The sequence below is a fragment of the Strix aluco genome, chromosome 34 (genome assembly GCF_031877795.1).
Source record: "Strix aluco isolate bStrAlu1 chromosome 34, bStrAlu1.hap1, whole genome shotgun sequence".
Lineage (NCBI taxonomy): Eukaryota > Metazoa > Chordata > Aves > Strigiformes > Strigidae > Strix > Strix aluco.
In genome coordinates, this window is record NC_133964.1 from 1179536 (window position 1) to 1203430 (window position 23895).

At 50.7% G+C, this 23895-nt stretch overlaps 1 protein-coding gene, 1 non-coding gene and 1 pseudogene across 2 annotated transcripts; all 3 read right to left on the reverse strand.

Moving 5' to 3' along the window:
• Positions 1-8438: 8438 nt before the first annotated feature.
• LOC141917108 (olfactory receptor 14A16-like) lies at positions 8439-9428 on the reverse strand. The gene has a single exon (XM_074810200.1). The coding sequence runs from the start codon at positions 9411-9413 to the stop codon at positions 8439-8441; it is 975 nt and encodes a 324-aa protein (XP_074666301.1). The 5' UTR covers positions 9414-9428.
• A 5099-nt stretch (positions 9429-14527) lies between these two features.
• Positions 14528-14600, reverse strand: TRNAK-UUU (transfer RNA lysine (anticodon UUU)). The gene has a single exon. It is a non-coding gene; the product is annotated as a tRNA-Lys (tRNA).
• A 3703-nt stretch (positions 14601-18303) lies between these two features.
• On the reverse strand, positions 18304-19298 carry LOC141917171 (olfactory receptor 6E1-like; annotated as a pseudogene).
• Positions 19299-23895: the final 4597 nt, after the last annotated feature.

The following is a 23895-nucleotide window of genomic DNA, read 5'->3' on the forward strand; positions in this document are numbered from 1 at the left end:
TCAGACTTCTCCAGCCCAGCTGCAGCTGGAGGTTACAGCTCCTCTACACCAGCTCCCACTGGCTTCCCTCAGAGACCTGGCTGCACACGGGCACAGCAGAATTTCTCCTCATTGCCAACAAACAGAAGGAAAACATGGGAGAGTTTAACAAACAACAACCGCCACTGCTCAGCTGTGTGCTAAGGGGAAGCTGCCTCCACTGAGGTTCACCATCCCCAGGGGAGAACCTCACTAGCAATGTTTCAGACAGATCGATGGGAAATGAGAGATATGAACACAGTGAAGGAGGTGGCTGAAGAGAGAATTAGACTGCTGAGAGACAAGGGCAGGCTTCTGACTCCCTGAAGCTCAGAGCTTCAGTTTCAGTTCATACACTTCCTAGAAATTCCCATGTGGTCATGGTGGAAAAACATCATCACTTTATTCAAAGTTTTCAGTCACCTCAGCTGATGAAAAGGTGCTCAGGTGTTTTTTAGAAGTCTCAGGCAGTTCTTCCCCTTTCCAGGCAGAGCTCAGCTGTCTGACCATGGACATCGGTAGAGGCCGGGCAGAGGGGCCCAGGACACCTGCACTGCCACCAGGCATCTCTTTCCCTGTGACATAGAGCATCGGTGTCCCTGTAGCTACATCCCACCCTGGTTCTGGAAATATTTTTGTCTTTCAAAATCATAATTAAAAAAATGTTCATGATATTGCCCAAAGAGTGATATATCAAAACAGAGCAAAGTAAATTAAAGATGAAATAAACATCAACAAATGGAAAAAAAGCTGAAAGCTTTATTAAATATATTCTTTGCTTTTCTTCTTTCCTCATTGCTTTTGTTTTATTTTTATTCACATTTCCTAAACATTTCTAGCATACTCAGGCCTGCAGCATAAAAGACAGATATTTCTATGTCTTGCTGACATCCCAGCACAATAAAACCCCTCCCCACCCAGCAGCATCCTTGCCACTCCTCACCCCTCACAAGAAGAGAGTCACCACTAAGGTGGCAGGCTCTCTCCCCTGATACGGGGAAGCTGGGTGACCACCGGCAGCGAAACCCCCTGGGTTTGGGTGGCCAGATTTGCACTTGTCTCAACACATCTGTGTTAACAGTGTCTGCTCAATGGGGTCTCTGCATCATCCATGGACAGTCCCTTTTTCTTCCCTCCAGGATAAATGAAGAGTGACTCCTTTGTAGGTGAAGAAAGGGAGGAGATTGTTCTCACCCAACATCAGACACCTCTGGGCAGATGTCTATGTCAAATCAAGTTGTCTGGACTTCCCCTCCTAGTTAATAGAGAGAAAGGAGTTGTCTCCACTGAGGTGTCTGGAGATCGTTTTCCTGGTGACCAGGGAATGCTCCAGAAGGGTTCACATAGGTCCTGTGTCACCCTTCCAAGCACCCTGTGGGTACTTCAGCTACCCCAGGGCATCTCAGAGAGCAACAGCTGATGGATGTGGGCAAAGGAATTACTCAAATGAATTTGCTCCATCACCTTCCCGGGGACTGAGTTGTTACTGACCAGCCTTTAGTTCCATGGATGCTCCTTGTTGCTCTGCTTGAAAATGGGTGCAATGTCTGCCATTTCCCACCCTGTGTGCCCTGACATTTCAAAGATGACCAGGAGCAGCCTTGCAATGACCCCAGGCAGCTCTCCCAGCACCCTTGGGCACATCCCCTCTGCTCCCATGGAGCTGTGTGTGCCCAAGTGGTGCAAGTGCACCCGAGACACACCTTCCTCTGCCATGGGTGCAGCCCTGCCTGCACAGGTGTTGGTCAGAGACTCAAGAACCATGGAGTCTGGGGGCAGATCTTACCAGGTGAAGAGGATGGGAAAACAATGAGTTCCTCACCCTTTTCCTGGTTTGAGACCCAGATGAGCTTTAGCTTTCCTGCCTCCACCCCTGTACCCCAAGGCCATGTCTGTATCCACCTCCTGGATAACCTGTTCCCTCTCCCACCCCTGTGCAATGCCTTCTGGCGTGTGAATGCTTCAGCCAGAAGATCCCTGTCCATCCCCACCAGCCTCCAGCTAGGCCCTGCTCAAATCCCAGAACATCAGACTGAGGTGCTGCTGGGCTTTGATGTTGTTCCCAAAGATCCAAGAGGGCTCCATGTACCTTGCCTCTCCAGGATCACCTCAAGCAGATGCTGAACCATGTGAAATGTGCTGTGCTGCAGGCCAAGGCTGTCATTCGGCTGTTTGTCTTTTTCCTCTGCCATGGTCACTGCAGCCACAGCTGCCCTCAGCATTCACATCCTCATCCACTTCTGCCTTGTTCATGAGTATCAGAGTGCAGCCCTAGTCAGTCATCACCTGCCTGTGTCCAAAACGGGAGGGGTGAGGCAGGGGAAAGGTCCCTGTCTGGGTGCTGGCTCTGAGGACACCTCTGTTCCAACCCCCCGACCAGCTGCAGCACGCAGGAGGGCAGGCCCCGCTCATGGACACCCTGCTCAGCCCTGTCTGCTCTGGAGCAGACCTGACACCAAGCAGCATCTCCCCTCAGACCCACTCCTGGGACTGCAACTTGGAGGGGGCTCACCTGGAAAGAAGTGCCCAGGAGTGAGCCAACAGCCAGGCTGTGTGAGGGCTGAGAAGGTGCTTGGAGGACAAGACAATGAAGGAACCAAGGAACTTAAATTTCCATGAGGATGAATTACAGTGGAAAAGGTTGAAGACCTACTGTCAAATGCGAGTGGAGCCTGTATGTGCAAGAGTGGACAGACTCCCAAACAGCAGTTGTCTAAAACAAGCGGAGACAAATCCCAGGTAGTGTCCGCGCGGCATGGAAATACACCAGAAGGAGAAACTCCTTGCTGTCCATGAATGCCAGGAAGGTGTTTTAGTCACAGTTGGCATTCAGCTTCCCTGATTCCCAAACCCTATGAGAAAGAGTTTCAGGGTGCAGACCATGGCCTTTGGGGGTGTTAAAGCTGGATGCAGTGAGGTGCAGGGATAACGTAGAGCTGTCTGAGGCAGTGCCTGCCAGGCTCCCCTTGCAGTCAGTGGAGTGGAGGAGACGTTCACTTGACTTCTCTTATTTGGTCACATGAAACACTGGAGGACCTGGGCTCCATAAACATCTGCTCTCTCATTGGCTTATCAGATATCAGATGGGACATCACAGGATAATAAGATCATTGAGGATCAGCGTAGAGCTTGGGACATCTATGAGAAAACCCTCTGCTCAAAGCAGGGTCAGGTATATGGTGAGACTTGGCTTCTTAGGGCTTGGTCCATCTGGGTCTTGAAAACCTGCAAGGATGGAGGACTTCACAATCTCTCAGGGGGACCAACGCTTGTTCCAATGCTTGGCTAGCCTCATGGGGAAAAAGGAGAGCCCCACCTGGCTGTGCGGTGCCCCTCAGCCATCCCTTCTCCAGGATGAAGAAGCCTGTCATTGGGAGCCCTTTCCCTGAGCAGAGGCCTGGGAGACCTTTTCAGGAAAGACTAAAGCAAAGGCACCGTTGAGTCCCTCATCCCCATCTGTCTCTGCTGCTGTGAAACCCCCTCCCCATTCAGCAGCAACTGGCATGGGCCTTGTTCAGCCTTTTACTGCAAACGCAGTGACTGAAGCTCTTCATTTTGCTCTGGATGTTGCCTGGAGCCCCCCTCAGCTCCAGGGGAGCTTTGGCTTTCCTGAACACATGTCCTCAGCTCAGGTCATATTTCTAAATGCCTCCTTCATAGCGTGTCCTTGCTTCCACCTCTTGATCATTGTGTCATGGCCCCCATCTGTGACCCATCCCTGCATCGGTGCAGCCCCACTGCCCAACACATGCCCCCACAGCCCCCTCATCAGACAGTGCCCAGGACAGGGTGTGTTTGGGGTGTGGAAACATCCCCCACCAAAGCCCCCATGCCAGACCTCAGCGTCGACCCCGACCAACTTTCCTGGTTTTGCAGCCCCCTAGAGCCCAGCCCCACTAAATCCACAGCCGTGTCCCACACAAGGGTTCCCAGACAGCCCTGCTCTGGGGTCTGCCAAGGTCTGGGCAAGAAGAGAGACTGGGGCAGGGCTGACTCTTCCCCTGACACAGGCACTGAGATCAGCAGGAGGAAGGAGATAGGCACGGAGCAAAACCACCCATAAACTGGGGTGAGTGGGCAGTGCTGGAAATGGCTGATGGGAGGGGCTGGGGTTTGATAAATGCCAGTGGGCACCTTATCTGTCTGTCCATGCCACCAAGGGCATATACCAGCTTCCTCTCTCCTCCACCTGCCTTCCATGGTCTGCAGCACACAGCCACTCAGTGTGTCCTCTCCCTGTGTGGTCACACACCTCAGCTAACATTGGTGCTGTCCTCTACCAGGCACTTTCCAGCCCAGCCCAGCCCCTCCCCAGCTCTTCCCATCTGACCTACCTGCTCCTTATCTCAGCCCCACAGAGGATCCCAGTCTGGGCTGCGGGGTGCTGCAGAGCTCTGGGCACTCACCACACAGCCCCAGCCCCTCTGAAGGATACAGCAGCTGCTGGGAGGCAGAGAGGGGTCTCAGCCTCCCCATCACCTCAGGAATGGAGGCTTACCATGGCATGAGGGAATGGAGGTTAGTGAAACTGCAGGACTCCTGCTCTCAGGTCCAGGAGAGGCAGGACCCAGGTATCACAGACTGACTGTGCCCCCTCACTGTCAGCCCCTCTCCACAGGCCAGCACAAAAGTTCTGGTCAGGTGAGAGAAGAGCTTGCCCTGGGTTGGTGCCTGCAGAAAGAGGTTTCTCTTTTTCATGGATTCTTCCCTGCAGGCACAGAAATGCTCCCTTTCTCTTCTCCAGTGACATCCCTGTTCCCCAGAGAGCCTTTCCCCACATGAGTGTGTCTGTGCTGGCCTGCCCGGCCATTCCTGGCTCTGTCCTCATGCTCCCTGCAGGGCTCCAAGCTGGCCATGATGCTCCACACAGCAAGGGGACTATGGTGCCCTAGGGCCACAGGGTGTGATCCTGCACTGGCCACGCTGGTGGGGGTGTGGAGCAGAGCCAAACAGACAGGGTTCACTGCTGCTGAGGCCCCTTCCATCTTCCCTAGATGGCTCAAGGACCAAGGACAGGGCTGGGCAGGACCATAGGGTGTCTCCAATGGCACAAAAGGCAACGGAGGGCTGCAGTAGATCCAGCCCATGGGATTTCCAAGAGGGTGTCCTGAACCACTGTCGCGGATAAGTATTGACATGGTAATATTTAGTAAGAAATCTAGGTTTATTAATAACTAACAGCAATTTATTATTATAAAATAATTCAGAGATACTAAAAGAAAGAAAAGCAACTTATTCAGATTCTAAAATGACAAGATTCACACTAACTTACCTAACGGTACCTATATATATATACATATACACATGCATGCACATAACAAAACAGACAAACATACAGAAACAAAGGTGTTTGGATTCAGTAGAATGAACACAGAACGGACATACACACACAGAAACAGGGGTACGTACCCACACACACACACACACACACCCCCCAGTAAAGAGAAGCGAGCTCAAAGAAAATTTCCCTCTCGAGTTTAGAGCAAATACTCCCAATGCCTTGGCATTCCTCAACGGGCGATAATTGAGACTCGAGTGGGGGACTTCGCCCCGGCCTTCCGTCTGGAGCAGACGACACCTTAAGGCTTTGGTACCTGAGAGGCGTCCCAGCTCAGGGGAGGTGCTGGTCACAGGCCCGCTGCGATCCAGGAGAGCTCAAAGGGTCTTCCTGGGGGCCACCATTTATAGGGTCCAAGATAATTGACTTTTATCAAATACCTTCTGGTGCCTTCCAGCAGTTACAAAAGAATTTGATTAATGTGCGACTCTGTTATTGTTCCCATTTGACCACATCCCAGGCACAGGTGTGCCAGGCCCTTAGGAGTTGATGGGCCGTTATAGCTGTTTCCGAGCAATCGGGAGGGGCAGGAGCCAGGCTCGTTAACATTGTCAGTCCTTATCTCCACAGATTGGTGTATAGCTTGGGGGATGTGGGTGGAATCGCACCTAGCACCAAGCAGCCCAAAAAAGAGGGGTGTGTGTGTGTGTGTAAGAATTGCACCACCACAACCACCCTCCAGTCTGTGTCCCTTTGCCTGCTGGCTCCTCACACCCTCTCCTGGCATTGCAGGGCCCTCATCAGCCCGTGCTGTCCTCAGGTTCACTTTTCCTCCAGGACACAAAACTTGGATGGTCACTCAGTTTATGAGGTGCCACTCACTGCCCCCCCCGACTGTCCCTGGATATCCCTTGAGCTCACTGAGCTCCCCCACACACTACCCCTGGAGATCCCCTGAGCAATCCTGACAGCTCCCGATTCCTCTCCAGGAGGGCTTCTGCCGTCAGCCCCACTGAAGATGAGACAGTGCCAGGCAGATAAATAAAAGGTTAATTGCTGTCTGCATGGACATGTGCAACCAAGAAGAGAGGTCTCAGTCCCTAATAGATCTCCCTGGGACATGGTGGTTCTGGCATGGAGGCCAGCTCTGACACCATGATTCACATGGCCTGCTCCTGCCTGCAACCACAGGGGTGCCACTGTGGGCACAATGGGACTGTCCAAAGCTACACAAGAGCTTGGGGGTGACACAAATGCAAGGGCACAGCAGGACGGTGTGGAAGTGAGGAGAGACCAGCACTAAAAGGCCACATCCTGTTGCTGTCCTTGGCCGTGTCTCATGGCCTCCCATGGAGGGAAGCAGCCCCAGCTCACAGGTAGCAGAGAGGCAGTGCCTGCTGAGGCAATGAGGAGCAGCCCCGAGGGGCACTGGGGCTGCTCCTCCAAGGGGCAGCTGGGCCCTTGGCTCCTGAATCCCTTCTGCCTGCTGGGGCTGGGCCCACAGCTCCAGAGGAGATCTAAGATATGGGAGTAGAGGCAAATGATTACTTTCTGACCAGCCTATTTTTCCAGACTGTCCAGGTCTCTCTATGAAGGAGCTCTGTCTCCCCATGTGGTGTTGTCAGAAAATATTTTAAGGGTTATTTCAACCCTGCCATCTAGGTAATTAGGAAGATGTTGAAGAGTGTGGGACCCAGTATCATTTCCTGGGGGATCCAACATGTCACAGGCTTCCAGACTGAGTAGAAAGCATTGATCACCACTCTCTGAGTGCAGCCTGTTAGCCAATTTCCTACCCACCTCGCAGAGCACCCCTCCAGTCTGTATCTTGCCCATTTTTCCAGGAGAAGGCTGCAGGAAGCAGTGTTGAAGCCTTTGCTGAAGTCCAGGTAAACAACATCCACTGCTCTCATGTTGACAGAAGATGTTATTTAGTAGAGGAAGGTGATCAGGTTACATTGGCATGATTTACCCTTGGTACATCCATGCTGGATTTTCCCAATGACCTCCTTAATTTGTCTTGTGACAGTTGAAAGGTTCCCCATCTCAATCCCTCAGACAGTCCTCATTGCCCCTTCTCCCCCTGGCCATGCTGCTTTGGAAGCTCCCCCAGCATCCAACCCCTGCCCAGACCCAGCCATGTCCCATGCTGGTCTTTGCAGACAGCCTTGCTCCAGGGTCTGCCAGCGTCTGGGCCAGGAGAGAGGCCGGGCAGGGCTGGTCATTGCACCTATCCAGGCACTGAGCCCAGCAGGAGGATGGAGATGGTCTTGCAGAAAGACTCGTCCATAGCCCTGGGGTGAGCAGCCAGTGCTGGAAATGGCCAATGAGAGAGGCTGGGGGGTGATGAAGGCCCTGGGCCACCGTCCCGGTCTGTCCATGCCACCAAGGGCACAGACCAGCTTCTTCTCTCCTGCACCTGAATGTCTTCAATCCCTTCCACAAGCCCTGGCTCTGCACCACAAATGCCCTGGTGTGTGTCCTCTCCCTGCATGGTCATGCAGTGCGAGTTAGATGCTGATGGTTTTCTCTCATCAATATTTTCCATCCCAGCCCGGATCCCTCCAAGCTCTCCCACCTCCCCTGGCCCCTCTCCACCTCTCTCTGCAGCACAGCCCAGTCTGGGCTGGTGCCAAGGCAGTGCCCACTGCAGGGTGCTCTGGGCACTCACCCCACAGCCTCAGCCCCTCTGAAGGGCACAGCAGCTCCTCGGAGGCAGGAAGGGGTCAGCCCCAGAGATGGGAGGCACTCATGGCACAAGGGGAAGGAGCTCAGGGGCAACTGTGTCCCCTACTCTCCTGTCCAGCAGATCTTGAGGGGTCTGTAGCTGCTCTGTGCTATCCCTTCTCCCCAGACCAGCACAAGATACTTAAGCTGGTGCAGCCAGAAAGGTGTTCTCATTCCCTGTTTATTCCTGCCCTGGTAAGGATGGATATAAGACAAAAAAGTCATGCATTCATTTATTTTTCTTAAAGCCACAGAGTGCCTGCTTCCTCCTTTAGACAAAGTTCCTGGGTCACACAAGATGGGTGGACACTAATGTAGGAGGGAATGAATAATTGAATGTCTTTGTAGACCACATCATCACAAATGAAAAAAGGAAAATATAATTATATAAAGAAGGAAAGACATGGTTGGGCTGTCATGATTTATACTGGAAGTCATTTGCAGAGAGTGGCTGACAGTCTAAGGCTGCTGAAAAACAGCAAATCACTTTCCTCAGGGCATCCTTGAGCTCCTGATTCTTCATGCTGTAGATGAGGGGGTTCATTGCTGGAGGTACCACTGAGTACAGAAATGACACCACCAGGTTCAGAGATGGGTAGGAGATGGAGGGGGGTTTCAGGTGGGAAAAAAATGAAGTGCCAACAAACAGGGAGACCACAGCTAGGTGAGGGAGGCACGTGGAAAAGGCTTTGTGCCGTCCCTGCTCAGAGGGGATCCTCAGCACGGCCCTGAAGATCTGCACATAGGACACCACAATGAAAACAAAACATCCAAAAACTAAACAGACACTAACCATGATAAGCCCAACTTCCCTGAGGTAGGAGTCTGAGCAGGAGAGCTTGAGGATCTGGGGGATTTCACAGAAAAACTGGTCCAGGGTGTTGCCTTGGCAGAGTGGTAGTGAAAATGTGTTGGCCGTGTGCAGCACAGCGTAAAGAAACCCAGTGCCCCAGGCAGCTGCTGCCATGTGGACACAAGCTCTGCTGCCCAGGATAGTCCCGTAGTGCAGGGGTTTGCAGATGGCAACGTAGCGGTCATAGGACATGACAGTGAGAAGAAAATACTCTGCTGAAGCACAGAAATAGAAGAAGAAGAGCTGGGTAGCACATCCATGGTAGGAGATGTCCCTGTTGTCCCAGAGGGAATTGTCCATGGCTTTGGGGAGAGTGGTGGAGATGGAGCCCAGGTCAAGGAGGGAGAGGTTGAGGAGGAAGAAGTACATGGGGGTGTGCAGGTGGTGGTCACAGGCGATGGCGGTGATGATGAGGCCGTTGCCCAGGAGGGCAGCCAGGTAGATGCCCAGGAAGAGCCAGAAGTGCAAGAGCTGCAGCTCTCGTGTGTCTGTGAATGGCAGGAGGAGGAACTCAGTGATGGAGCTGCTGTTGGACATTTGTTCCCTCTGGGCATGGGGGACTGTTGAAAGAGAAGACACTAACAAGTTAAGGCAGGTTTTCTTGAGCCAATCCTATGCTTTTTCCTAAAACATCCCCTCAAAATGATTTCTTTTTCTTTGGGGGAATTTAATTCAACTCCTTTTTTTTGAGCTCAGGTTTGTGCTGCTGATTGAGGGCACCTTCTTTGAAGGGGCAGAAGACATCTTTTTCTTTGCGCTCAGCCTGAATACAGGGGAGCCCTGAGGAACAAAAGGGCTCCCCATGCCCTTGTGTAGACTCAGGAGAGCTGCAGGTCTGCCCACAGGTGACCTGCTGGTTACCACACAGTAGCCCCAAGATTACTACACCTCTCACTACTGGAGGATGTTCTCACTAACAATGTGCTTGAAGAAGAAATTGGACTTTTGTGTGCTCAGAAGTGACTAGTTTCTAAGCCCACTTCTCTCTCCTTCCTCATCCAGCTGAGCAGGGGAGGATGCATAGGGGTCCCCAGCTCTCTGCTGCCTTGAGATGTCTCTGCGGGAAATGTTTTTCTCCAAGTCTCCTCCCTGTGGTGCTCACAGCTCCCATCCCACTGGCTGTGTCCTCACCTCTGCCCTGCAGACCCCTCCTGGCAGCAGGGCCCTGCCCAGGGGTATCTCCTTGTCTGCAGGATCTCATGGGTACATAAGACCAAACCTGATGAGGTTGTAAAGGTGACGCTGGGGCTCTCTGAAAGCCCTGTCCTCTTCATTTTGATATACCTAAATGTATTCACCTCTAAGAGAAAAAGGGTTTAGAGTGTCTCATACAGAACCAAGAGAGTAATTTTCATGTCCAATTCCCTACACACACAAACAAGACCAGGAGACAAAAAGAACAATGTCCTTCTCTTACAGGTAGTCCCTGCCTTCATGTGCTTATATAAAGGGTGCATCTGTCAATGCCCAGTGCAGATCTGGACCTGTGAGCATCCCTGATGCACACAGCACCCTCCCCACAGCAGAAGGAACCTGCCCTGCCGGGGGTCTCTCCTTCCCCCCACAGCTTCTTCCCACAGCGCCGTGGGCAGCTCCCCGGGCAGGCTGAGTGCTGACCCTGGCAGGCAGCAGAGTCCCTGCCCCAGCACACAGCCCCTGGGCTGCAGGGACCCTGCTCTCAAGGACAGCCCTGGGCACCCCTGGCTGCACCCGCGCCTGCACACTCCTGCAGCCGTCCCCGGGAGAAGGCAGCCGCCATGGCCTGTCCCTCTGACAGTGCAGCAGGGAAGCCCTGCTCTGGAGCACGGCCTCCTCCTCCAGACACCAGGGACATTCCTGGCGGCTGTGCCGGCTTCACCACATCCCTCCACCACCTGCAGCTGCATTGCCCTGCACCCAGAGACTTACTGTGTCAAGGGCTGCGAAGATTTCTCCTCCAGTGAGCTCTCAGCATCCTGCCACTGCCGTCTGCCTTTCCCCTCTATGTGCCCGGCTCCTCTGCCCTCGGTGCCTGCAGGCAGTGCCCTCAGCCCTGCTGCGCTTTGCAGAGGAGCTGCTCCTGGGCAGAGCTGTCTCTCTGCAGCGCTGACCACTTGCCCTCAGCTCTCTCCATCTCAGGAGCCCAGCCCAGCTCCCCAGCAGAGGAGCAGCCCAAGGCATTTTAATGACCCCTCAGGTGGGTTTGGTGCTGAGTCCATGATGCTCAGATGGTGATAAGACTTTTAAAGGTGCCTGTCAAGAAGTCAAAATTACATGCAAATTCCAAAGTTTCTTTGAATGTTAATTGGTCCCACTGAGGACCATTTCTGACAAAGCCTCACCAGTGGCGAGTTAGAGCAGAAAACTCCAGACAGAGATGAGAGGTAAACAAAGGGCATGTCAAGCTGGAACAAATACTGAATAAACCTGGATGTGTTACATTAAGCCAAAGGGTCAAGGCCCGACCACCAGCCCCTGGGAAGGGAGATCCTGTCCCTCACACATTGCTCAGGGCTGTTCCTGCAGCTGTGACAATGCCAAGGGCAGGACTATGGTCCAACACCTCCCAGGCTCTCTGGTGGGGAAGGGGAGGCCCTGAGACCCAGTGCTGGAAGGGGAAGGTGCTTCCTCATCGGCATCAGTGACACAGACAACAGCCAGAGCCAAGGGCAGAAAGAGCTCATCTCTGCTGGGGGATTTTCAGACTTTCCTCATCCCTCTATCGTCTCCACCACAGGCTGTCCCATTGTGTTCCACACCTGCACCTCTTCCTCTGCAGGCTGGAGACATCCACCCAACTACCACACCTTGCTCTCACCTGAGCATCTCCCTTCCTTTACTGAGATCTCTCCATCCTCCCTGGCTGCTCCTTGAAACACAAAGCCTGGGGCTGCTCCAGTCTCCCTCTGGGTGACTTGTTACACCACAGCACTGCCCTTTGAGTGACATTTCTCTGTGTCCAGTCTGGGACTCCCCAGATGCACTTTGTGTAATTATATTTTCTCATCCTGTATCTTACTACTAAGAAAAGCTCCATCCTCCCTGAAATCCCCCCTCAGTCACTCTCAGGATACTCCTATAGTGCCTGGATCCTCCACACCGCTGGGGCAAAGAACTGCAGGTCCCTCAGCCACCCCACACAGCTCATGGGCACTAGGTCCTGAACCCCACCTTGGTAGAGCTTCACTCAACACTCTCCAGGTCCTCCCTAGTTCTCTAGAATGGGGAGCCACAACCTGGGACTCACCCATGTGTGTGGGGCCACACCAGTGCTGAGTGGAGGGGGATGGTAACTCAGGGTTTCAGGGTGGCCCATGCTCCTCGGAATGCAGCCCCGTAGGCAGCTGCCCTTGTTCATCGTGTCCATCCTCTCCTGGCTCGTAGGGCATCCCTCGTAGTGCCCAGGGCATTCTCCTCAGAGTCACTGCTCAGCCGATCAGGTCCCAGCCTGTCCTGATGTATGGGACTATTCACCCCTCCCCCAATGCCAGTGTAGGACTGGCCTCTTCACAAAGAAAAACTGGTCAAATATGTATCAGTCTGGGATGAGAATGTATATCTGAGGCTCATGAGAGAAGAGAAAAAAGCAAAGAGCAGGACTTAAGGAAAGTAGACCTTGGCCTGCTGAGGAACCTGCTTGGAAGAATCCCATGGGATACGATACTGAAGAGAAGTGGTGAGAGGTGTTTGATGGTCAAGGATCTCCTCTTACAGCTCCAGAAAAGTATACCCAGACATGGAGGAAGTCAAGCAATATGGGAAGAGCCTGGTATGGATGAGGATGAAGCATGAAGAGGCAGCACAGAGAAGGTGGAAGCTGGCTGCCTTCCAGCCTCAGTGGTTCTGTGACACTGTGCTGGAGAGATATTGGTGTATCTGTGTATGTTTTTCTCTGTGTGTGGGAGTACTGGAGGAATGAGGGGTTCCCAGGACCAGCTCCTGGTTAGAAGGAGAATCTAAGATCAGCTCCTGGAGAGATCACTACTGGACACGTGTCTATAGAGGCCGATGTTTCCCACTCCCACAGCCCAGCATACAAACAGCCCAAACCTCGTTTCTCCTTTCTCCACTGACAGTGGTTGTGCTTGGCCTACAGACGTCCCGAGGTTCCTTCCAGGTTGAGTGATGGTACATTTCCTTCCACCACAGCTCTTCCCTTGGTGACAGGGAGAGCACTCACATTCCCCATGACCATGGAAGGGAGCAGACATAATTTTAGAGCAAACAACTGTTGCTTTTTGTCCCATGGGGCTGCTCAGCAGGGAACCTCTGATGCAGGTTTCATCACATCTGAGCTTAACCTTTGGTTTTCTATTTCCTTCTGTTACCTCCCAAGTTCTTCTCTTTGATCATCCTCACACATTCCTCTACAAACAGCCCAACTCTGCTCTTTCCCCACTGCCCCTGACTTTGCTTGCTTCCTGCCCTCCTAGAGTGTTTCTAAGAGGGTTGTCATGTTGATTCCTGCCTTGGTCAGTACAAAATCAGCATCTCCTTTTATTAGCTGTGGTGTCCTGCAGTTTCTTATCCTGTGATCTTGTGTTGATGGCTCACCACAATCAGGGTGAGCCACCTGCACACAAACATGAACACCTCGCAAGATGGAGCTTCAGTCCAGGAGGCCTTTTAGATACTCCAGGATTCAGCCAACAGAAACTTCTAAAGTTTTAGAAGGAGAAGTGGCCAGTCCTGCATTGGGGGGAAGAATAACCTCTATCGATCCCCAGGTGTAAGAAATCAGGAAAGGAAGGCAAGAGACCAGCATGGCTGAGTGGAGACCTGCTGGTCAAAGTAAAGGGCAAGAAGGAAATGCACAGGCAGTGGCAGCAGGGACAGGTACCCTGGGATGAGTAGAGGGACGCTGCTGGGTTGTGTAGGGATGGGGTCAGGAAAGCCAAGGCACAGCTGCAGCTGACCTTGGGAAGGGATACAAAGAATAAGAAGGGCTTCTGCAGGTACAGCAGCCTGAAAAGGAAGGTAAAAGAAAGTGTACCCTCGTGATGAACAGGACTGGGAAACTAGCAACAATGGACGAGGAGAAGGTTGAGGGACTGTACCGGTTCTGGCTGAGCCAGAATTGGTTTTCCCCTGTAGCAGCCCTCATGGTGCTGTGTTTTATGTTGGGAGCTGGCAGGGTGTTGATAGCACCCTGGTGTTGCGGCTACTGCTGAGTGGTGCTTACACAGCACCAAGGCTCTTTCCAACATTTCCCCCCCCCACAGTGGGACGGGGTGGGCAAGATCTTGGGAGGGGACACAACCAGGACAGCTGACCCGAACTGACCAAAGGGATATTCCAGACCATATGACGTCTGCTCAGTATAAAGCTGGAAGAAAGGAGGAAGGGGTGGGGTCACCCTTGGTCCTCCGAGGCAACCGCTACGCGTATCAGAGCCCTGCTTCCTGAGAAGGCCCGACATCGCCTGTTAATGGGAAGTAGATAATAAATCTGTCCTCTTTTTTTTGCTTCCGCACGCGGATCTTTGCTTCGCTTTGCTTATATTAAAACTGCTTTTGTTTTACCCACAAGGGTTGGTTTTTTTTTTAACCCTACCTTATTTTCTTTCTCCTCTTTGCCCTATTGAGAAAAAAAGGGGAAGGGGGGGGAGTGATAGAGCGACTTGGTGGGTACCTGGCATTTAGCCAAGGTCAAACCACCACAGTGTTTTTGGGCTCCCAACGTGGGGCTCGAACCCACAACCCTGGAATTAAAAGTCCCATGCTCTACCAACTGAGCTAGCTGGGCCCTGGCTGCAGGTTTGCCTGGGCCTTCGGCCACAGAGCTCGCCCGAGCCGTCGGCCGCGCCAGGCCCAGCCGTTCCGCCGCTCCCCATCGAGAGCCCCCCCACCGTCTTACTGATGACACCTTGGGTCTCCAGTTGACGGATCAGTTCTTGGATGGGAGCCAGAGAGTGTCGGTTCGTGCGATATTGCCGTCAGTGCACGGTCCTCGTAGCAATTGGCACCTGTTGTTCTTTAACTCGCAACAGTCCTACAACAAAAGGATCTTCCAAGAGGCCAGGCAGATTAGACAACTGTTTGACCTTCTCTGTGTTCACACTGGCCACACCAAAAGCCCATCGGTATCCTTTTGGGTCTTTGAAATACCCCCTCTTGAGGTAGTCAATGCCCAAGATACAAGGGGCTTCTGGGCCAGGTACAATGGGATGTTTTTCCCACTTGTCCCCAGTCAAGCTAACCTCGGCCTCCAGTACTGACAGTTCTTGACATCCGCCTGTCACTCCTGAGATCCAGATAGGTTCTGCCCCTCTATAACCTGATGGCATTAATATACACTGTGCCCCGATGTCGATTAAAGCCTGGTACTTCTGTGGATTTGATGTGTCAGCCCATTGAATCCACACTGTCCAATACACCCGATCATCCCTTTCCTCCTCCTGGCTGGAGGCAGGGGCCCTCTATTCCTGTTCATATTCAAGTGCATCTTGGAAGGTTCAGACTGCATTTGAAGAAGAAGCTACCTCACTCAAATGGTAGCATTGTGGTGCAAGAGATCACCCCGAGGGAGTCAGGATCAGCCCATGGCTTTGTCTTCCAAGGAACAGGCGGTGAGGGTGGAGAGACATCAGTGAAGGTATGGAAATGCTGAGGTAGGAGCTAGGTGGGAAAGCAAGATGGGTGTCTGCAGCCTGGAGGGAAAGAGGTGCAGGCATGGGACACTGTAGGACAGCCTGCAGTTGAGATGGCCAAGGCCTCTGGCAAGGCTAAAAGGCCCAACAGGACCAAGTTCTTTCTCCCCTTGGCTATGGCAGTTGCCTCTGCCACTGAGGCCTAACAAGAAAAAATTATTTTGAGGCTCTGCACGTCATTTACTCTTCACCATTGCTTGGGGAAGCCGGGAGGTGTTGTGCAGTTTTCCTACACTTGGCATTGCTCACCCTCACACCCCACTGCCCCCAGGAAGAGCCCTGAGCCACACATGAGGGGCAGCATCTCCTTCCCAGGGCCTGAGGGTCAGGGCTTGGCCTTTCTGCTTCATAAAACAAACCAAGGGGTTTCTCAGCATTACAGCCACCTGCAGGGTGCCTTTGCCTACCTGCAATCACAGCCTCCAATTATCTGCTCTAACGAGTCCCTGGAGAGGCTTTGTCAGTAGTGGCCCTCAGTGGGGCCAATCAGTGCTTCAAGGTACTTTGAGCTTTGCTGCTGGCTTTGACTTCTTGAGTACTTTGCTCAGTCTCCTCTCAGTATCTGAGGTTCATGGACTCAGGGCCAAATACACCATGGGGCTCATTAAAATACAGAAAACCCTAACGAGCTATTTCTCTTCCTTTAGTTTTCTTCAAGGCTTCCGCACTTGTACAGCTCATTGGAGTCATTTCATAGTGTAGTTAAGCAGGAAGATTTCAAAGAGAATCTAATGAAAATTATTTTTTATTTTAACGGTTATTTTTATTGACTTTTCAGATTAAAGAAGAGGTGATAGAAGCCTTCTGCAATTGATATTGATCCAGAGGGTCTCCTCAGGAGCTCTGCACAGGTAGCAGAAGCAGCCCCTTGAGGTCTGGCACTGTCTGGACAACCTTGCTCCTCACCTCCCCAGCCTCACCATTTCTGTCATTGGCCAGCTGGGATTTACATCCCTTTTCCTTACATCCGACTCCTCCACTGCCGTCTGCAGCGGGAGGTTACAGCTCCATTGCACCATCTCCCACCTGCTCTCCTGAGAGAACTGGTTGCACACAGGCACAGAAGAATTTTTCCTATTTGCAAGCAAAAAACAATGAAACATGATCAAGTTCCATAAACAATAAAGCACACTCCTCAACCATATACTAAGTACACGATATCTCTAATGAGGTCATCTTTCGACAAGGGATAATCTTATGAGAAATGTTTTAGCTACATAGATACAAAAAGGTAGATATAAACATAATGAAAGATTTGGCTAAAGAGACAATTAGACTATTGAGAGACAGGCAAGGTTTGAGTCCCTGAAGCTCAAAGCAGCAGCACAGGTGAGAGGTGTCTGAATGAACAAAGAGTAATGGAAGGAGAAAACTGCAGTTCTGGGCCCCACAATTTCAGAAGGGTGTTAAAGTCCTTGAATGAATCCAGAGGGGGGCAACAAAACCGCTGAAAGGGCTGGAAGGAATGTCCTGTGAGGAGCAGCTGAGGACTTGGTGTTTGTCTAGTTTGGAGAAAGGATGTTTAGGGGTGACCTCATGGCTCTCTGTAGCTTCCTGAGGAGGGGATGTGGAGATGGAGGTGCTGAGCTCTTGTCATGGTATCCAGTGACAGCACGTGTGGGAATGGTTCAAAGCTGCATCAGGGGAGGTACAAACTTGGCATCAGGAAACATTTCTTTACCAAGAGGGCAGTGGAGCACTGGAACAGGCTTCCTAGAGAGGTGGTCGACACCCAAAGCCTGTCAGTGTTTAAGAGACATTTGGACAATGCCGTAATAACATGATTTATCTTTTGGTCCACCCTGAAGTGGTCATGTATTTGGAGTAGATGGTCATTGCAGGTCGTTCCAACTGAACTATTCTATCCTATCCTATCCTATCCTATCCTATCCTATCCTATCCTATCCTATCCTATCCTATCCTATCCTATATTCCTGTACAGGGTGGATCCCTCCAGCAGCTGGGCTCGGACACTCACTCTCCTCAGCAGCTGCCCCTGGATACCAGCCTCCCCAGTTGCAGGCACCTGGACATACAAGCCCTCGAGGCCGCAGCCCCGTTCCAGATGCTGGTACAGACCACCCCAGTCACACACAGACTCTTAAGTTCACTCACTCCAGTCTCTCAGTTGCTGGCACTGATGACATATGGGCTGTCTGACCCCCTGCTCCTGCTCCAGTTGCTGCACTCACACCCCCATGCTCACATGTTTACGCAGAAGAGAGATTCCGTCACACAGAAAAGAGTTAGAAATTAAGTTTAATGAGAAGACAGGACAGACTGCCCTTGTTGGGGTCCTCCCCTAAACGTCCCATAATAAGTCCTGTGCAATTCAAAAATGCTCTTCCCCTGCATCCCATCATGTGTCCCACACCCCTAGGCAACAATCCCCTCAGTCCAAATGCTGACCCAGAGCTGCTCTCAGTGGCTCATCCTGACGGGTTTCACCCCTGGACAAGGGGGCTGGTGGCTCTCCCAGGGCAGCCCTGGAAGGAGCTGGGACAAGACGTTCATTCCTCAGGAGCCTGTAAATTGGGATCCCACCTGCCCCTGTGCCTCGGTTTGTGGAGATGGGCTCCTGATGAGCTGGTGGCTCTGCTGTGATGGGCCTGGGAGCAGCTGGGGCAGGGTGTTCACTGAGTTACTCCTCCTGCCATTGTTGGTGCCGCCTTTGTGTGTGCAGATGAGCTTCTTCTCACTTCACCTGACACAGTCCAACAAGAACAGAAATCTCCTGAGGCATCTGTATTTGGAGGTGACACACCTGTGCACTGGTGTTATTTAACAGACGAGAGCAGATCACTGGAATTGCTGTCCAGAAATGCACCATGATTAGTGGAAAAGCTGTAGTGTCGCACGGGCAATGGCTTCGTTCAGGGCCAGGATCACCGTCTTGTTTCTAATTCTGTAGATGAGCGGATTTAAGAATGGGTACAGGACAGTGTTCAGCAAAGCTACAGATCTGTTTGTCTCCAGGGAAACATCTTCTGAAGGTCACACACAGAGAGCAATGCAGCTCCCATATGCAATGGCCAAGGTGGTGAGATGGGAAGAACACGTAGGAAAAGTTTTTTTCCTCGTAGAGGCTGCTGGAAGGTGTAGAATACAGAAAAGGATGCGCATGTAAAATGCCAGAGTTAAACATAAGGAAGCCAGTCGGCCAACTGATATTAAACCAGAGTCTATTTTCCACAGCAGGCTGCTGTCAGAGCAGGGCAGTTTGAATAAGGGTCAGTTGTCACAAAAGAAATGGTGGATCTTGTTGGAGCCACAGCAAGTCAGCTGGTAGAGGAGGAGCAGACAGTAACTCAAGAGTGTGATGCCCATGACCCAGCAGCAGGAGCCAGGTGGATGCAGAGCTGAGGCTTCATGATGGCGGCGTAACGCAAAGGCTGGCAGAGAGCAACACAGCGGTCAAAGGACATGACAGCAAGGAGAACCGACTCTGTACAGCCCAGGGCAAAATAGAAATAGGACTGGGCAAAGCAGCTGCTTAGAGAGATTGTTCTCCTACCAGAACCCAGGATCACAAACAATTGGATGCTTGTGGAGGATGTAAACCAGATTTCTATGAAGCACAAACTGCTGATGAAAAAGTACTTGGGGGTTTGCAGGCGGTGATACACACACGAGGGAAATGATGGTTGTGTTCCCCATCACTGTTGTCAGGTGCATGAGCAGAAGGACCAGAGAGAGAAATGGTCAAACACTGAGAAGCCCTCTAGGATGAACTCAGTAACTGCAGTTGCATTTTCTGGTCCCATGCTGAATTTCAGCTCATCCTGCTGAGACAGGAACACGGCAAAACCCAAGTGTGATAATTTCACAGTCTGGATGAAGAGTTCTGTCCTTCCTTTTCTGCTTCTTTCCTTTCTAGCACTCTTCCTCCACAACACCGACAGAGAGAGTCCTTCAAGCTTTTCTTACACTCTGATTTTTGTTTTATATTTCAGAGTCCTCAGAGAATTTATTGTCTTCTTTCTAGCTTTCTCAAACCCTCACCCAGAACTCTTTCTCCAGAACAGAAGATTTTAAAGAGGCTGTTGGCTGTTTCACCCCATTCCTGGGAAATACCAAATTCACTCAGACCTGCTGCAAACATCTGTCACAGCTAAGTGCCAAACTCATCTCTTCTACTGCACAAATGCTAAACCATCAAATCAAATCAAACCAAATCAAACCAAATCAAATCAAATCAAATCAAATCAAATCAAATCAAATCTCTATGTTGAAAGCTATTCTTTCTACTTTTCAGTATTTGCCTTTTTGGACTAGAAATCCCTGAGAATCTGTTGATTTCAAAATAAGTAATATCAAGCACATCTTCTCTCATCCCTTGCTTTCTTCCTCAGCTTCTTGCTCTGTCTTCCCTCAGAAAAGGGGGAGGGGGTTTAAGAGGGACCAAGTATAACTTGTCTTCTTTAGCTCTCCACATAATGACTGAAATGTATTATGGTTCCGCACAGCCTCACCTGACATCCGTCTGCCCTGAAATGCAGTTGTTCCCAACAGTTGCTCATTGCTATGACTATCAAATGCAGAGCAAGAGAAGAGTGTCTGGAAGAGATCCGTAACATTTCTTTGGCAGGCCAGTTATAGGTTGGGAGGACCCAGGCTCTAGAGTTTTCTCTTGTCTCTACTGACTATAGAGGGAGCCTTGGGAAAACAAGTTCTCCCAGGCACATGCAGGACTAGATGAAACTCACTATTCAAGTCTCAAATCTCTGATTTATTAAGTCTGTCTTTTTTTTGTTTGTTTGTTTGGGTTTTTTTTTTATCAAAATACACATCAAGGACATGGAAGCACAAGGAAAATATATGCAATAAAGACTGATGGTTTTCCCTTCCTCTTGACATTTGTTTTTAGACATAGAAAGGAGCAGAGCAGATGATGACTCCAAAACTAGGATGACTCAAAATGGAGGGGGAGGAGATGGAGAGGAGGAGATGGTAGCTTTTAAGCTGCGAAACAAAGCTTCTTCACGGACTGACTTGTCCCCTCAGGTTCTGTCCCAGGGCAGAATCGGTACCACTTACACGAGGAGTAAATGGGAAGTTCAGTCCAGATCACTGCTCCCTGTTTGCAATGACATTTTACCTTGGGGCTCAGGCCAGTCTTAGATCCCAAATGTCCAGCTTGTTCTTTGCCTCCAGTCTGGCATAGGGGAATCTCTGCTCTGGGTTCATCTGGAAAGTTTCCTGAGATTAATCCACTGGCTGTATTTGAGCAAAAGCACAAGCTCAGTCACCTACAGCAGTATGAGCCCAGTGAATCGGTGAATCAGAGGTGACAGTCCCAGTTTCCATTTTGTGGGTCAGCTCAAACACTCAAAGGTTTCTGTCTTCTTACTCTGTTGGGTGACACCTACATTTCCTAAATTATTCTTCTCCTGAAAACACTTTCTTAGGGGAACCTGCAAATTTGCAGACAGCTTACAACAAAGCAGTTTCTCTTCAGACCCCACATTGCCAACTCTACAGCCAGCATGTGTGATAGGGAGTGAAGCAATACAGGATATGCAGGTGCAGGATATGCAGGTGACGAAGGCCTTATTGTGGCTTTGTACAGAGCTTGAGCTCAGGATGGTGCACAGAATGTCGGCATAACCCACAGTATCAGTGTGAAGGAGCTCAGCAGCACAGCAGAGGAGAGAGCAACGCTCATGTTTCATAGCAGCTGTTGCCCATGCGGGCTGCTTTCAGCAAAGGCATGATGCTGCGGAAGAAGCAGTCTCTACACCGGGCACAGAGGGTCTAATGGCAGATTAAGAAATTCTAGTTTTTTAGTTTAAATAAGTAAATTTTAAAAAAAATTAATTGCTCAGAGTCAATCATTTAGCATTAGGACACAGAGGTTATGTCATAATGTTGTGCGGTTTGGCATACTCTTTGTTTAGCATTACTTACTTAGCATGAGCAGCTCGATTTGCTGTTGCCTGAGGCTGCAGGCTGTGAAGTTTCACCCAGACATGTTGGGCTTTTACCCAGTTAAGCAAAAGAAGGCGTCCAGAGCCAGCGCAAACCAGAAGATAAGGAGACTACAATCATCAACAGAAGTTGCAACTCGACAAGATAGGAACAGTTAACAGCCAGCCTGGAGACAGAGAAGCAATCCAATAAGGTGGTAAAAGATCCCAGACCAGAAATCACTGTGGGACCAAAAGGCACGTGAAAGGCGCGTGAAGAGCGGGTGAGGGGTGGGTGCATAGACTGTAAGGGTATAACTGCCCTGGGATTTCTTTGTTTGGGGTCCCTCTCCAGAGGCACCCAGGTCGAGTTGTTGGGGTTTTTTTCTGGCTGTACCATCTGAATAAATTATTTTTTATAATATTCGTTGCCTGAGAGTCTACTAGGTGACGAAACCTAGGGTGAAGAAACTTCTTCAACAGTTTTTCACCCCAGATGAGACCCTAGGCCACCACTTTTGGATCCTCTCATCTCCAAACATCCAACTACCGGCAGGTGAGTTCACCCGGGACCTTTGGAGCAGGAGACACTGAAGGGTGAGTGTTAAAATTCCCTGAGCAGAGTTTATGGAAATACTGAAGGGAGTTCCTTGCTGAAGGTTTTTGTGGTGCGTGGCTCAATCAGCGTAAAATGCACAAATTGAAAAAGAGTGAGTGCGTGGCCTGATCAGCATAAAACACACGTGGATAAATAAGGGAAGTGTTGGGAAATATACCCGGCACAGAGAAGGGGATGTCCTTGGTCAATGTACTATAAAATTAGAAAAGAACTTCTGGTACAGCACATTTATCAAACAGGTGCACAGCTACTTATGCCGAGAAGGCCGGTCATTTATAACTAGAGATGGAAACCTGGCAGAATGGTGGCCACCGTGAGGGACCTGTGACCAGCACAGACTTACATTTCTGCAACATTGCCTATAGGATAGGTTCCCAGGGCAAATGGATGACTGGTATGTTTGGGATGACTGGGCCTGGGAGAGAAAACACCAGTCAGAGGTACGGGGTGAAAGAGGCATCGCCAAAGGTCACGCTTGCAGTAGCAGAGGCTACTGCTGTGGACGAAGCTGCACATCATGCCCCAACTGCGTCCGCCCCACCTCATCTGCCGAATGCTCTTTCTTTGCCTTCCGATTCTGCTCTGCTGGCTGCCAGACTCTATCTTGTGGTTTCTACTGTCTTACCTAATCCTGCTGTCATGCAACCAGGGGTGGCAGGTGAAGGCCCCCACCTGTATCGCATGTATTTACCGACCAACCTTGGAATCCAAGTGACTTGGCTCTATTGGGAAGTAAAAAGAAAAATGCCGAGACTGAGGGAGGATGCTGACAAATGTGCTCAACTGTCTCCAAACACATGCACTGAGCACAAATCCAACCAAGGAGAAACCCAGGTGTTGCTGAGGGAAGTATTCCAACCTGATGGGAGAGATAAAATAATGAGTAAGGATGCTGAATTAGCTCAACAGGTGGAAGGAAACAGAAAGCCCTGGCCAGAAAATAATCTAAGCTGGGACATAATAATGCAGCGGGTTGAGCTGTTTGTCAGACAGATGAGCATCCTAGTGACTTTGGGGGATGGCTCCAGCGAGCACTGTTAAAATACAGAGGAATGACACCAGAGAATTTTAATGACATGCTCAGGATTAGTGTCTTTGTTGATCAGGTGGCCCCTGATATATGGAAATATTTGAAAGAGCGTATGCCATGGTGGCAGGGAGAGACTTTACAAAAAATTTTGAGCATTGCTGTGTTTGTATATGATGGGCACAAGGAAAGGCAGATTAAAGACAGGAAAAAAGCAAAAAACCAAGAGGCAGATTTACTGACGGTGGCTTTAGCGAGGAATTTCCAAACGAGAGAAAGGGAGCGGTGTCCTGGTTTCGGCCAGGTTAGAGTTAACTTTCCTTGGGCTGAGAGGGAGCACAGCTGGAGAGCCAGGTCTGGTCAATCATTGGAGCATTCCTTATCATGTGACGTCATGCTCAGTATAGAGGCGGACGCATGCTCTCTCATGCCCCGTTTTGGTTTCTGGGTTGGTGTGGCGGGATTTTCTGGTGCGGCCGGATCACTGCTGGGGACGGGCCCTGTACCGGTTGCTGCTCGGTGACCACTGCTGCATTTTATCCGTTTTGGACTTACTATTGTTACTGTTGGGTTTGTTAATATTACTTTTTTTTTTTTTTTTTATTCCACCTATGAATTTCTTCCTTTTCCCTATTTCGTGGGGGGAAAGTAAACAACTGGTCACTTGGTGATTGGCTACCGGATGAGTTCAAATGACAGTTTTTTGCGCCCAGAGTGGGGCATGAAGTTTGAGATAATGTCAGAACCGGTAATAATGTCGATTTCTTGGCTCCTTAAGATTTTATCACCTAATTTGCATTATGTATTTCCCATGCTGTTGCTCACAGTCCGAGAGTTGG

What these genes read in the sequence shown, in the direction of transcription:
- LOC141917108 (XM_074810200.1), bottom strand. Translation starts at nt 9,413, where the DNA reads ATGTCCAACAGCAGCTCCATCACTGAGTTCCTCCTCCTGCCATTCACA.